Consider the following 14,978-nt stretch of genomic DNA (forward strand, 5'->3'; position numbering starts at 1 on the left):
TTCCCCTGGAGTGGGGAGGGAATGGGGATTTTGCAGTATCCTTCCCCTGGAGTGGTGTGGGAATGGAGATTTTGCAAGATTTTTTATTTTTTATTTTTATTTTATTTCAAATTTATATACCGCACCTTCTCTCGAAAGACTCAGGGCGGTGTACAGCCAGATAAAAACATACAATACAAACATTAAAAAAACAATTAAAAGGATATATATTTATTTGGCCCCAATTTAAGATAACAAACCAATTAAAAATTAAAAATATGTTAAAAAATATCCTTCCCCTGCCACGCCCACCAAGCCATGCCCATAGAACTGGTAGTAAAAAAAATTGAATTTCACCACTGATGTTCATCCCAAAGTGTATAACTACAATTATAGATTCTCAGTCCTCCTTTGGTTGCCTCAAAGATGCTTTTTCAGGAGGCAATGGGACTTTCTTGTTTTTTCTTTGAAGATGTTTCGCTTCTCATTCCGAGAAGCTTCTTCAGTTCTGACTGGATGGTGAGGAATGGAAGGATTTATATTCCTTGCAGACAGCTGGTCATTTGCATCCTTTTAGGATGCAATTGAATATTGTTTGTTCGCTTCCATGTTTGCGGTTCCTCAAATACTTAAATTATTAAAATTTTATTCGTTCGCTAGCTTAGCATCCTTCTGCTTTTCCTGCCAAGAATTCAAGAGGGCACAGCAGTCCCAATTCCCCCACCTCTCCCAATACAGGCCGTCCTCGAACTTACGGCCGCAATTGAGCCCCAAATTCTGGTCGCTAAGCGAGACATTTGCTAAGCGCGTTTTGCCCCATTTCGCGACCTTTCTGGCCACCGTTGTTAAGTGAATCACCACCGTTGTTAAATTAATAACACGGTTGTTTGAGTGAATCTGGCTTCCCCTCATGGATTTTGTTCATCAGAAGGTCGCAAAAGGGGATCACGTCGTGACCCCGGGATCTTGTGACTGTCATAAATGTGAGTCAGTTGCCTAGCGTCTGAATTTGGATCACGTGACCGGGGGGGGGAATCATATAAAGTGTAAAAAAAAACGGTCACAAGTCACTTTTTTCAGTGCCGTCGCAACTCTGAACGGTCACTAAACGAACCATTGGAAGGCAAGGACTACATATCCCAGCCACCCAGCCACTGAAGTCCCCTAGGCCAGCTGCAGCGCCACAACTTTGCATTAAACTACGACTCCCATAAACCATTGCTGTTTCCCCCCACTCTCTCTCTCCCTCTCTCTCTCCCACGCTGAGGCTGCCGGGAGCTGTAGTAGCTTCCTCCTCCTCTCCCTGGCGGCTAGGCCAATGGAACGCTTTTCCCGGCTCTGTGCTCTAACGCGCCTGCGCGTTAGATGCTTTCTCGACTTCCAGCTGCTTTATAGACTTACAAAAAGTAGAGAGTGATGATATCTTTTTTTTTTCTCCCAGGTTGGCACTTCCGAGCCTTCTTTTCCCCCCATAACCTTCCTATGAGTTTCTTAAAAGAGTTTTTCCCAGGAGAGATAAATGATTTGCAAGGCACAGCTGCGACTACATAACCCATCTCAAGGGCAAGCAGCTGCAGGGTGTGTGTGTGTGGATGTGTGCAATGGAGGAGGGAAGCAATTAGTAGAGAGAGAGAGAGAGAGAGAGCAAGGGGGGAATTGCTTTGCAAAGCCAAAATTCCCCCCCCCCTTTTTTTTTTCTCCCACGCGTGCAATTGCACCCCGTTGCAATTGTGCAACCTCGGTGCATTGCAACCTTGCAAACCCGGTTTGCTCTTTGCAAAGTCAGGGCGTGCATCTCTCTGATTCTTTTTCTATTTTCCTCCCAGGTGGAGTGGAGGGGACCGGCTTGTTTCTGCACTGGACACGCGTGTTTGCAAGGGCTGCAGCAAGGGCTTCGACCCGACCGGATCGTGGCGAGGCGCCGAAGTGATCTCTGCAGAGGTTTGCATGATTTTCCGGATCCAGCGAAGCGCCAACACCGCTCTGTGCAGGTAGTCCTCGACTTGCGACGCGATGCTTCGCTTAGTGACCGTCCGAAGTTTGCAACGGGGGTGGAGCAAAAAAAAAGGGGGGGGAACTTAGGACCCCCTAAGCCTTAACCCTAACCGTTTTTTCCCCGGGTCCTAAGTGCATTTTTATGGTCTTATTAATTGCACCATCCCAGGGTCCAAATTTCAGAATGTTTGGCAAAATGACTCGCACTTACGACGGTCGCAGTGTCCCGGGGTCGCGTCTCATTCACCCTTTTTGCGACCTTCGGACAAGCCAAGTCCGCGGGGAAAGCAGATATTCTTTTAACAACCGGGTTCCTCACTTAACAACGGCGGTGATTCGCTTAACGACGACAGCTAGAAAGGTCGTAAAGGGGGGCAAAACTCTGACTTGGAACCAATGTTTCACCTTAACAACAGAAGAGTTGGGCTCCGTTGCGGTCGTAAGACGAGGACTTCCTGTACGGCTACGTCGTAAGAATGTGCCTCGGTCTCCTGTTGTTGTTGTTATTATATATTCTAATATTATATCATATATATAATATATATAGTATATGTAATATGTAATGTGTTTTTCTATCGAGATACCTGGTCTACCCCAGCATGTGGGAGGGAGCATACTGCATCCCCTTCGCCTTTCAGCTCCAATCCAAGAGCCCTCAAGCAGTGGCAGCGAAATATAAATTTGATATAATATTTTATATATATATTTGCTGATAAAGAAATAAAGGGAGACTAGTATAGATCTATTTCAAGCTATTTAGCTCTTATCAGCTAGCCATACCCTTACTCGGATTCGAACTTAGGCCAAATAAGGGTCTGGCTAGCTGATGAGAGCTAAATAGCTTGAAATAAATCTATACTAGTCTCCCTTTATTTCTTTATCAGCAAAATATAAATTTGATATAAAATGGTTTGTCGTCAATGCGACTGCTTGAGGGATCCTGGATAGGAGCTAAAAGGCGAAAGGGAGCAGAATGCCCCCTCCCACATGTTAGACCAGATGTCTCGATAGAAAAACAATATATATATATATATATAATTTCTTTTCTGAGGTTTTCGCGGGTGTTTGTATGTAGGTCTTTGGTTATTCGGGTTCTCCCCCGCGTAAAATTGGAGGTTTCTTGGCAAAGTTTTGACGAAGTCTCATTCGTCATCTTCAGGCTGGTGTTTTCGGCTTCGTGCTTCTAGGAGCAATGTGTGTGATCGCAGCTGTTTCTTCCTTTTAACTGCCAGTGGGGGTGTGAACTGATTGGGTGGTAGCTTGGCCAGTGGGGGTGTTCTGATTGGGCGGAGGTGTGTGTGTGTGTGTGTGTGTGTGTGTATGTATATATTGTATGTAGGTCTTTGGTTATTCGGGTTTTCTCCCACGTAAAATTGGAAGTATCTTGGCGACGTTTTGACGAAGTCTCATTCGTCATCTTCAGGCTGGTGTTTTCGGCTTCGTGCTTCTAGGAGCAATGTGTGATCGCAGCTCCTAGAAGCACGAAGCCGAAAACACCAGCCTGAAGATGACGAATGAGACTTTGTTGAAATGTCGCCAAGACAGTTCCAATTTTACGTGGGAGAAAACCCAAATAACCAAAGACCTACATACAAACACCCGCGAAAACCTCAGAAAACATATATATTGTATTATATATATATATATATATTATAATAATATAATATTATTATTATTTAAAAGTGTGGAATTGTTTTTATAGGGCCACCATCAGTGAGAGGTTGGACAGCATTACTTGGTCTGTTGTGTGGATGTTTGGGTGGTTTAGGGGTGGGGAATTTGTGGTGGGTGGGAGTGTGTTTGGGGATTGTTATGTGTGTTGGGCCTGGTCTTTGAGTGTTAAGTGAATTTCATTGTATGGGTATACTGTGTATACACATACAGTGACAATAAAGTTATTATTATTATTATTTAAAACACAGTTCTTAACAGTCAACATTGGTTTGCCTTAAATGCAAACTTTGTTGTGGGAGTAAAGAGGCTTTGGAAAGTCAGCATTATAAAAAGAGTAAAACTTTCTTTTAATAAACATTGATGCAGTATGTCTGGAAATGACTAAGTACTATTAGGAAAAAAAGAAAAAAACTAAACAAACACAGAACAGAAATTAACAGGAGACAAAAAGAAAGATGTCTCACTTAGCAACGGCTAATTGGGCTCAATTGTGGCCGTAAATCGAGGATCACCTCCTGTATTGGATGGGGTGGCGGTGGAATTGGGACTGTGTCCACTTGCTGGCAATTGAAACAGTTATCTATTCTTCTTTTAAGGCAATAAAAGAGAAGGAAAAGGAGTGGAAAAGTCCGAAGCCACGGAAACCAAGAGCGTAAAAAGAAGAGGAAATTTAAATTTCAGCTAAAATTTAATTTACAGCGACCACGTTCGCGACACGCCTCCGTATCTCTCCATCACTGCAAGTCACTCTTGTGTCTGTCGTGCCATGCCTTTCAACTCGCTCTCCGGGAAGTGTCTATCTCCCAGAAAATAAATATATATATCTATATACAGCAAATTTAGGGAAAGAAAAATTGGAGCAACTGATGTATATTTGTGCACGAAAAACGAAGCTGACTTTTTTGCAGGATTTATCCAGCCTTTCCACCAGTATGAAGAGGAAATGTTCTTTTTTAAGAATACTTACCACTGTTTTTTGGGGGAATTCGGACTAAAACTTCCTGCGGTTATTAGAGAAATGAATATATCTGTAGAAGCGTTATTCTGAATAATATATTGGCTTCTGTGAACGTTTCCTTTGTTCAGCCTGGATCTTGGAATTAATCTGGAAGGATGCCTTCATTCTTCCAAAGGGCATTTTATATCTCCGTCAGGTGTCCGGTGTACCACAATGCTATTTTTCTTTCGTATCTTTCTCTTCGGACCTTAAAACCTTCTCTTCATCGTGCTGCTCCATCAAGGAAGTTTTGCTCCAGGGCGAACAAGGTGATTGAAATGTGTTACTTGCTTCAGCTTTTCTTTTTTTTTTAAGCAATCTAACTTTTACAGCTTATCTCAAAACAGGTGGGAATCCAGAAGTACATTGACTCTGAATCAAAGTAATTCTTCCTTATTTGGATATAAAAACTTTGCTTTTTTTTTGTTCCTTAACAGAATTTGGTATGCTGAGATAGATTTGTGAGGAGGTTGGGGCTCTCTGAGTTGGGCTGTTTTCTTCCCAATATTTCATGACCCAACTAGGTAATAGGTGTTGAAAAGTTTAATTCCAAAGAGCAGGAAATATAAATTATTTTGATCCAAATCAGAATATAAAAAACGTTTTGGGGAAAGTACTCTTGTCATGCAACAGTTTTTAAACGGCTTTTAACTCATTTGTGTTTTTTAATCTCTTTTTAGGATACGGTGGATATGTCGTCGTTCCCTGCAGAAAATATTAGAAATTTTAGCATAATAGCCCATGTGGATCACGGAAAGAGTACGTTAGCTGATCGGCTGCTGGAAATAACAGGTGCGGTATTTTTTTATAAAATGTGTGCCTCTCTATTTGTCTATTTGGTTATGCGTTGTCATGCCAAGTTTCTTTTTATTTGCTACGAAAATTCCACGAGGAAAATTGTTTCAAATGCTTCAAGATCCCCATGTTTAAAACATCATGTTTCTCCCTGAAAGTGACTCTTAAAATTAGTTTATTGACAACTTGGGGGCTTCATCTCCCAGAATTCCCGGCATGACAGTCTTCCATGGCTGGCTAGGGAATTCTGGGAGTTGAAGTCCACAATTCTTAAAAGCTGCCAAGTTTGGAGATCCCTGGCGTATTCATTTAGAATCAAGAAACTAGGAAGCGTTGAGATCTGTTTTATTTAGACCTGGTAAAATTAGAAGTGTTGCATTTTCAGTGTTATTGTTCTGAGACTACAACAGACTAGCATTATAGGAAAAAAAATGTTTACCATCTATATTCACCGCTAAGCCAAATAGTTTGCAAAATACACCCCCCAAAAGATTGGCTTCTATGCAAGTATTTATTTTATTTATTTATTTATTTTGATTTATATGCTGCCCTTCTCTGGAGACTCAGGGCGGCTTACAATGCGTTAAGCAATAGCCTTCATACTTTTGTATATTTTATACAAAGTCAGCTTATTGCCCCCACAAACTGGATCCTCATTTTACCCAGCTTAGAAAGGATGGAAGGCTGAGTCAACCTTGAGCCTGGTGAGAATTGAACTCGCAGTAATTGCAGGCAGCTGGAAGCTAAATACTACCTTTTAACAGTAGCATTAGTCTGCTGCGCCACTCAGGCTCAGTAAATAAATTTTAAATAAATTAAAGTAGATACCTTAATGAACGCAGGTGATTTGCTTAATGACCACAAGGGGAAGCAGAGTCGTAAATCTCGTGGTCGCATGATGTCTTGGTTAGCAACCAAGGTTCTTTGCTTAACGGCCTTAGGGAAAAATGAATTTTGAAATCCATTGTATTTGCATGATGTCTTGTTTAATTGAGTCACTGATCTCAATTAATACCTGTATGTTAATCCATTTTGTTTGGTTTTGAAAGTCAACACGGAAAATGGAATTTGGATCCCTGTATTGAGGGCTAACAAGAAGTTGGGTGTCCCTCTACTCATGGAAGGCTCTTCAGTCTTGTGGGGTCTTGGATGGGTGAAGGGGAAGAGAGTTTTGCCAATTGTCTTTGTGCCACTGCCCAAATCTGACCTCAGAGGGGAGAGGGGACTCCCTTGGATGACTGAGGTCAGAAGAGTAACTTTGGGCATCACTGCGGCTTCATTGGGTGGACACTTGAGTGGACCAAGGATTCTTCCCTGGTGTTGTGGCCTGTTGGCCACCAGCCCCTCCAGCAGCCGAATCGGCGGAGGAGAAGGAGGAGGTGTGGGAGTCAGGATCAGCAACAAGGCAACCTGAGAGTCCGAGGGGGAAGAGGGAACGGAGCTGGCCGAGAGAGAGAGAGACAGAGGCGGAGCCTGGGCTGTCCGTCAGCCCTCAGATGGAGAGTCAACAGCCCCCAGGTCTGGAGGTGGCTGATGAGGAAGAGGAGGAACAGCTGAGTCCAGTGCCTGACACGTGGATGCGCAGAAGGCAGAGGAGAGGAGAGCAGTGGAAATCTATGGGCCGGTCCTTGAATATGAATAATAATCAAGGGCTATCTCTGATCCTCTAGGAGCAATTGCCAAAACAGACCATAATAAGCAGGTGCTGGATAAATTGCAAGTGGAGCGCGAAAGGGGCATCACGGTGAAAGCTCAGACGGCTTCCCTCGTTTATAACCACGAAGGAACAAATTACCTCTTAAATCTCATCGATACACCTGTAAGTGCATTGTTGGTTACGACTGGGAAGACTTACCGCAAAGCTGAAAGCCAAAAGTCGGTGGCTGCCATCCAGCTCTTGGGTTGTTAGGCTCGCGCTGGGCTATCACCTCCTGATGTCTTAACCATAAGCAATCCTTCTGCCTGTGGTTGAGGTTAGATGAATCCCCATTAATGTCAAGCAGGCGTGAAATGCAGCATCTAATTAATCACCAAACTTAATCCCGCTCCCCATGAATGCAGCTACAGGGAGTCCTCAACGTACAACCACAAGGGATATGTCGTTAAGTGAAAAAAAAATTGTGAATCTGTCCCGTTTTACGATTTTCCTTGCCACGTTTCTTAAGCCGATGTTAAATTAGTAACACAGTTGTTAAGTAAATCCAGCTTCCCCCTTGAAAGGCGTGGGAGTCAGGATCAGCATCAAGGCAACCTGAGAGCTCCGAGGGGGAAGAGGGAATGGAGTTGGCAGAGAGAGAGAGAGAGACGGAGGCGGAGCCTGGGCCGTCCATCAGCCTTCAGATGGAGAGTCAACAGCCCCCAGGTCCGGAGGTGGCTGATGAGGAAGAGGAGGAACAGCTGGGTCCAGTGCCTGACGCACAGATGCACAGAAGGCAGAGGAGAGGAGAGCAGTGGAAATCTATGGGCCGGTCCTCGGGATGGAAGAGCCACCACTGCTAGCGAAGCCCCACCTTAGCTCTGGGGATAAAGTGCAGGGGGCGAAGATGAATAGGTGTGGCAGACAACTATTCATCTCCCCGGCGGACGAAGTTGTTAGCCTGTGTTGAGAGAGCAACTTTTTGCCGGGGTTGCTGGCGCTCCTAATTAAAAGAAGTGTTGCTTCAACTGTAGAGGGTTTGAGGAGCTGGGTCAGAACAGTTACCTATGAGAAGACAAGAGGGGTATTCAGTAACGAATTAAAATTGGTTTGAGACTCTTCTGATGAATAACCAGTGGGCCATGTGAGGACTTCCCAGCAATCTGTTGATGCCCTTCATCAGATGTTTCTTCCCTTCTGCTCAGGGCCACGTGGATTTTAATTATGAAGTGTCACGGTCGTTGTCGGCTTGCCAAGGAGTCCTGTTGGTTGTGGATGCAAACCAGGTAGGCTTTCAAAATTAATTAATTAATTAATTAATAATTAATTTTGCTTCTGAAGGGACGAAAAGGTTTTCCGTCCCAAATGAAGGCTATGAACAACTGGCTCACCAAACAAATCATCGTCTTCTTTTAATGACCCCATAAGCCCTTGCGGAGTAGAGTCTAGGGCAACTGAATGGAGCTGAGTGTTTACTGGCCGGATGCCCTTCCCTGTCGCCAATGCGGAGTTTTGTTCGGCAGATATATCCTCTTTGTGCCCAGAGAGAGAAATATCTGCCTCTACCTAGGATCGAACTCGCAGCCTCCTGATTGCGAGGCGAGAGCATTTCAGCAGTGGAATAGGATTATCTTGAAACTCAAAAAAAAAAAAAAAGTGGTGTTATTAGCCATCAAATCTCCAAAATACACTTTTCCCAAAATGTTTCCACAATTTTGGCCACTACTGTAGGGTTAAAATCAGTGGTGAAATGTAAAATTAGTTACTACCGGTTATGTGGGCGTGGCTTGGGGGTAATCTGACTGGGTGGGCATGGCCAACTTTTTTTTTTTTTAACTTTTAAAAGCATTTTTTCTACAACCTCTTCGGCCGAAAAAATGCTTTTAAAAGTAAAAAAAGAAAAAGCCTCTGATGATCAGGCAACAACAGCTGGGATCGTCAGAGGCTTTTAAAGGCATTTTTTTTTTCTACAACCTCTTCGGCCAAAGAGGTTGTAGGAAAAAAAAATGCTTTTAAAAGCCTCTGACGATCCCAGCTGAGCCGCACGATCATCAGAGGTGTTTTTTTTTTACTTTTAAAAGCATTTTTTCAGCTGAAGAAGTTGTAGAAAAAATGCTTTTAAAATTTTAAAAAAACAGCCTCTGATGATCAGGCAACTCAGCTGGGATCGTCAGAGGCTTTTAAAGGCATTTTTTTTTTCTACAACCTCTTCGGCCAAAGAGGTTGTAGGGAAAAAAAATGCTTTTAAAAGCCTCTGACGATCCCAGCTGAGCCGCACAATCATCAGAGGTGTTTTTTTTTTACTTTTAAAAGCATTTTTTCAGCTGAAGAAGTTGTAGAAAAAATGCTTTTAAAATTAAAAAAAAACAGCCTCTGATGATCAGGCAACTCAGCTGGGATTGTCAGAGGCTTTTAAAGGCATTTTTTTTCTACAACCTCTTCAGCCGAAGAGATTGTAGGAAAAAAAATGCTTTTAAAAGCCTCTGACGATCCCAAGCTGAGCCGCACGATCATCAGAGGCGTTTTTTTTTTTTACTTTTAAAAGCATTTTTTCGGCTGAAGAGGTTGTAGAAAAAATGCTTTTAAAATTAAAAAAAATGCCTCTGATGATCGCGCTGTTCAGCTGGGCAAGAGGGGGGTGCACGGATTTTTGCTACCGGTTCTCTGAACCACCCGCCACCATCACTACCGGATCGGGCGATCCGGTCCGAACCGGGAGCATTTCACCCCTGGTTAAAACGCAACCAAATAAGTCAGAGACAGCTCCTGTTTTATTGGGGTTTAGGAAATCTGTAGAGATTGTTCTCCTTCTTCAACTTTCTAATTGCCAATTGAGTTTAGTATTGATTTTTAATTTAAATGTAAACAAAACTTTAAAAACAAACAAAAAAAACCCATTAGCCTTCTTGGAACTGCAATGTTGGAGCCTAAATGAAAAATATAAAACAGCAGATTGGGAGGAGAGGATTGTGTTGGCACTTAAAAGATGGACCAATTAACTTCAAACAGGTATTTTTTAAGATGGGATGAACTTCGGTTTTCGAAACAGCCTCCTGGGCTGGGAATTTAATCACTACAAGTGTTGTGTTTGTTGCGGGAGTGGTAAAGATTTATCAGGCTCTAAACCAAATTAGCAATAAAAACGTTACTTGCTGTATTTTTAGCCTTTACAGTTAATCCTTTGTTCCAGGAGCACGAGCAGAAAAATGTACGTTGGCCTCTCTTGTTATATCAACAGATTTCTTTGAAGCTTTCTCTTCTTCTTAAGCAGCGATTTTTGCAAACGACATAAAACATTTCTGCAAATTGTTTGAAATTCATGCATTGTTGTTTTTTGGTTTTTTGGGGGGTTTGGTTTTAGGGTATCCAGGCTCAAACTGTAGCCAATTTTTACCTGGCATATGAAGCACAGCTCGCAATCATCCCCGTTATAAATAAGGTAAGATTTCCGCGTTCTCCGCAGCATCACTTAATTTTAGATATTTTGCAAATCCTCGGCTTACGACTACAAACTGAGCTCAAGATTTCTGTGGTTAAGCGAGACCGTTCTTAAGTGAGTTTTGCCCCCATTTTACGACTTTCCGTGCCACATTTGTTAAGTCACTGCAGTCGATAAGGTCTAGAACTCAACGTCTCCTGGTGATTGGCCCAAACTCACCCAGTCGGCTTTTACGGATAAGGTGGGACTAGAACTCACCGTCTCCTGGTGATTGGTCCAAACTTACCCAGTCGGCTTTTACGGATAAGGTGGGACTAGAACTCACCGTCTCCTGGTGATTGGCCCAAACTCAGCCAGTCGGCTTTTACGGATAAGGTGGGACTAGAACTCACCGTCTCCTGGTGATTGGCCCAAACTCACCCAGTCGGCTTTTACGGATAAGGTGGGACTAGAACTCACTGTCTCCTGGTGATTGGGCCAAACTCACCCAGTTGGCTTTTATGGATAAGGTGGGACTAGAACTCACCGTCTCCTGGTGATTGGCCCAAACTCACCCAGTCGGCTTTTACAGATAAGGTGGGACTAGAACTCACCGTCTCCTGGTGATTGGCCCAAACTCACCCAGTCGGCTTTTACGGATAAGGTGGGACTAGAACTCACCGTCTCCTGGTGATTGGCCCAAACTCACCCAGTTGGCTTTTATGGATAAAGTGGGACTAGAACTCACCGTCTCCTGGTGATTGGCCCAAACTCACCCAGTCGGCTTTTACGGATAAGGTGGGACTAGAACTCACTGTCTCCTGGTGATTGGGCCAAACTCACCCAGTTGGCTTTTATGGATAAGGTGGGACTAGAACTCACCGTCTCCTGGTGATTGGCCCAAACTCACCCAGTCGGCTTTTACAGATAAGGTGGGACTAGAACTCACCGTCTCCTGGTGATTGGCCCAAACTCACCCAGTCGGCTTTTACGGATAAGGTGGGACTAGAACTCACCGTCTCCTGGTGATTGGCCCAAACTCACCCAGTTGGCTTTTATGGATAAAGTGGGACTAGAACTCACCGTCTCCTGGTGATTGGCCCAAACTCACCCAGTCGGCTTTTACAGATAAGGTGGGACTAGAACTCACCGTCTCCTGGTGATTGGCCCAAACTCACCCAGTCGGCTTTTACGGATAAGGTGGGACTAGAACTCACCGTCTCCTGGTGATTGGCCCAAACTCACCCAGTCGGCTTTTACGGATAAGGTGGGACTAGAACTCACCGTCTCCTGGTGATTGGCCCAAACTCACCCAGTCGGCTTTTACGGATAAGGTGGGACTAGAACTCACGATCTCCTAATTTATAGCCTGGTGCCTTAACCAAACTGGATTTTCTTTTTAAAATGGGGACTTATTTTAGGCACAGTCTAAGATTACACTTTTATTTGTCGAGCTACTTCACATATTTCTTCCAAATAATCCTCTTTGCCTTAAAAGGTCCAGATGTTTATTCAGATTATTAGTTTTTAAAAAATTAACAATAGTAAATGCACAAAGATCATCCCCACTCCCAATATCAAAGAATATGTTATCTTTTCTCATTTTGTGGCAATGGAATTCCAGCTTTGCTTTGTGGTAGGAACTGGTATAGGAACTGGTATATTAATTTGAATTAATATAATAGTATCGTTATTTTGCAGATTGACCTCAAGAATGCAAATCCAGAGATGGTTGAAAATCAAATTGAGAATACCTTTGATATCCTCAAAGAAGATTGCATTAGAGTAAGGCACCCTTCTTCGCTTTACAAATACCTGTGCATCTTTTTTTAAATATGTACAGTAGAAATGGTTTAGCTGGATAAGCAGAATAATTTTCTGAGCCATGCACTGCTAGATCAGTCCATTCAGAAGCAAATGGCTTGAAATTCCATTAAATGTAGTTCATTGTAAACGTGTATATGACCGCAGGCATTGTCATCGGCCCCGATACTGAAGAGTGATACGCACACAGTTGTGTTATATGCAGAGATTTTCCTGAGATGGTACTGAAGGCTGATAATTTGCTGCGGTGATGGACGGTCACTTTTGACAATAGAGATCATTTCATTGTTTGAGTTTGGCAGCTGAATCTAGCTAATTTTGTCCCTTCCTTCCTTCCTTCCTTCCTTTTTTCCTTCCTTCCTTCCTTATCTACTTCCCTATCTACCTTTCTTCCTTCCTTCCTTCCCTACTTCCCTATCTATCTTTCTTTCTTCCCTCGCTCTCTCCATTGCTTCCTTCCTTCCCTCTCTCCCTTCCTTCCCTCCCTCCTTCCTTCATTCCTTCCCTCTCTCCCTTCCCTACATTCCTTTCTTCCTTTCTAAATTCTTCTGTACCTAATGACATTTGGCCAAATAAAGTCCTCTTCTCTTCTCTTCTCTTCTCTTCTCTTCTCTTCTCTTCTCTTCTCTTCTCTTCTCTTCCCTTCTCTTCCCTTCCCTTCCCTTCCCTTCCCTTCCCTTCCCTTCCCTTCTCTTCTCTTCTCTTCTCTTCTCCTCTCCTCTCCTCTCCTCTCCTCTCCTCTCCTCTCCTCTCCTCTCCTCGCTTCTTCTCTTCTCTTCCACTCTACTCCACTCTCATTCCATTCCATTCCACTCTCTTCCCTTCCCTTCCCTTCCTTTTCTTTCCCTTCCCTTCCCTTCCCTTCCCTTCCCTTCCCTTCCCTTCCCTTCCCGTCCCTTCCACTCCACTTCACTCCCATTCCATTCCATTCCACTCTCTTCCTTTCCCTTCCCTTCCCTTCCTCTCCCTTCCACTCCCATTCCATTCCACTCTCTTCCCTTCCCTTCCCTTCCCTTCCCTTCCCTTCCTCTCCCTTCCACTCCCATTCCATTCCACTCTCTTCCCTTCCCTTCCCTTCCCTTCCCTTCCCTTCCCTTCCCTTCCCTTCCCTTCCCTTCCCTTCTACTCCACTCCACTCCCCTCCCCTTCCATTCTATTCTTTCTTTCTTCCAACCTTCCTTTCCCTTCTTCCTTCTTCTTTCATTCTCTCTCTCTCTCAAAACTCTCCTCGTTAATTTTAACTCCTGGTTTCTTTTTCTCTCTCTTTTTTTCCCCCTCTTTCAATCTCTCCAGTTGACCGTAGGAAAGCTAAAGGTTTTGAAAGAAGCTAGTTTTACAGCTCTAGCTACCTATGTTACCTGTATGTTTATATTTCTCTTACTTTTGTTGGGAAGGGAGTGGCTGTGACCTGTACGCCATTCCTTGGGCAAGAATTTTTCAGATACAGGTAATCCTCGACTTAACAACACTTCGTTTAGTGACCATTCAAAGTTAACGACGGCATTGAAAAATGTGGCTTATGATCGTTTTCCAAATTGACAACCTGTGCTGCATCCGTACGATTAAGTGATCAAAAATTCAGACATTTGGCAACAACTACCTCATATTTATGACGGTCCCAGGGTCACATGGTCCCTTTTTGCGACCTTCCAACACGCAAAGCCAATGGGGGAAGCCAGATTCACTTAACAACCGGGTTACTAACTCACTTACCAACGGCACTTAACAACTGCAACAAGGAAGGTCGTAACCCGCTTAGCAAATGTCTCACTTAACGACAGACATTTTGGTCGTAAGTCGAGGACTGCCTGTATAAGGAATAATATAATGGAAGCAGTGCCTTGGGAAAGTTTGGGTGCATCCCTGAAATGAGGCCAAATTATCTTATTTTTTTTTTTTTAAATCTTGTTTCAGATTTCGGCTAAACTGGGAACAAATGTTGAAAGAATACTTCAGGCGGTGATTGAAAGGATTCCACCGTAAGTTGGTTTTTCTGTCATATTTTTTTTTTTTCCCTCAGAGTTGTCACTTCGGACCTTTGAATACATAGCTGGTCGTCCTCAACTTACAACGTGACAGTTCCAGGCTTACAACGCCACTGAAAAAAGTGACTTAGGACACTGTTGCCGATAATTCCTCTTTTGTTCTGACCCAAAGATGACAAACCCTCTCTATTTAAATCAATGATTCCTTTATTAGGAGTGCCGGCAACCCCTGCAAAAAGTTTCTAATGAGTACAGCCGGCTGGAAGATGAATAGCTGTCTGCTACACCTATTCATCTCCGCCCCTGCCTTTTATCCCCAGAGCTAGGGTGGGGCTTCGCTAGCAGCAGTGGCTCTTCCATCCCGAGGACCGGCCCATAGATTTCCACTGCTCTCCTCTCCTCTGCCTTCTGTGCATCTATGCATCAGGCACTGGACCCAGCTGTTCCTCCTCTTCCTCATCAGCCACCTCCAGATTTGTTGACTCTCCATCTGAGGACAGCCCAGGCTCCGCCCCTCCCTCCCTCCCTCCCTCTCTCTCTCTCTCTCTCTCTCCCTCCCTCCCTCCCTCCCTCTCTCTCTGAGTCAACCTTGAGCCTGGTGAGATTTGAACTTGCTTAGGACCTGGTTACCTACGGGACCGCCTTCTACCACCAATAGCCTCCCACCGGCCGGTA

At 43.9% G+C, this 14,978-nt stretch overlaps 1 protein-coding gene across 6 annotated transcripts in view; it reads left to right on the forward strand.

The window, feature by feature from the left end:
• Positions 1 to 1,346: 1,346 nt before the first annotated feature.
• Positions 1,347 to 14,978, forward strand: part of GUF1 (GTP binding elongation factor GUF1) — a 28,822-nt gene continuing 15,190 nt past the window's right edge. The window contains exons 1-9 of one of the 6 annotated variants that reach the window (XM_087875492.1): positions 1,418 to 1,557; positions 1,806 to 1,970; positions 4,245 to 4,914; positions 5,326 to 5,437; positions 7,111 to 7,259; positions 8,282 to 8,362; positions 10,438 to 10,515; positions 12,196 to 12,279; positions 14,233 to 14,297. In XM_087875492.1, the coding sequence (XP_087731618.1) occupies positions 4,762 to 4,914; positions 5,326 to 5,437; positions 7,111 to 7,259; positions 8,282 to 8,362; positions 10,438 to 10,515; positions 12,196 to 12,279; positions 14,233 to 14,297 (722 nt within the window). In that variant the 5' untranslated portion in view covers positions 1,418 to 1,557; positions 1,806 to 1,970; positions 4,245 to 4,761. The other 5 variants (XM_060688783.2, XM_087875495.1, XM_060688786.2 and 2 more) reach the window with 5 other exon arrangements.

The sequence above is a fragment of the Pantherophis guttatus genome, chromosome 8, assembly GCF_059756535.1.
Source record: "Pantherophis guttatus breed Tessera chromosome 8, ASM5975653v1, whole genome shotgun sequence".
In the NCBI taxonomy this organism is placed as follows: Eukaryota; Metazoa; Chordata; class Lepidosauria; order Squamata; family Colubridae; genus Pantherophis; species Pantherophis guttatus.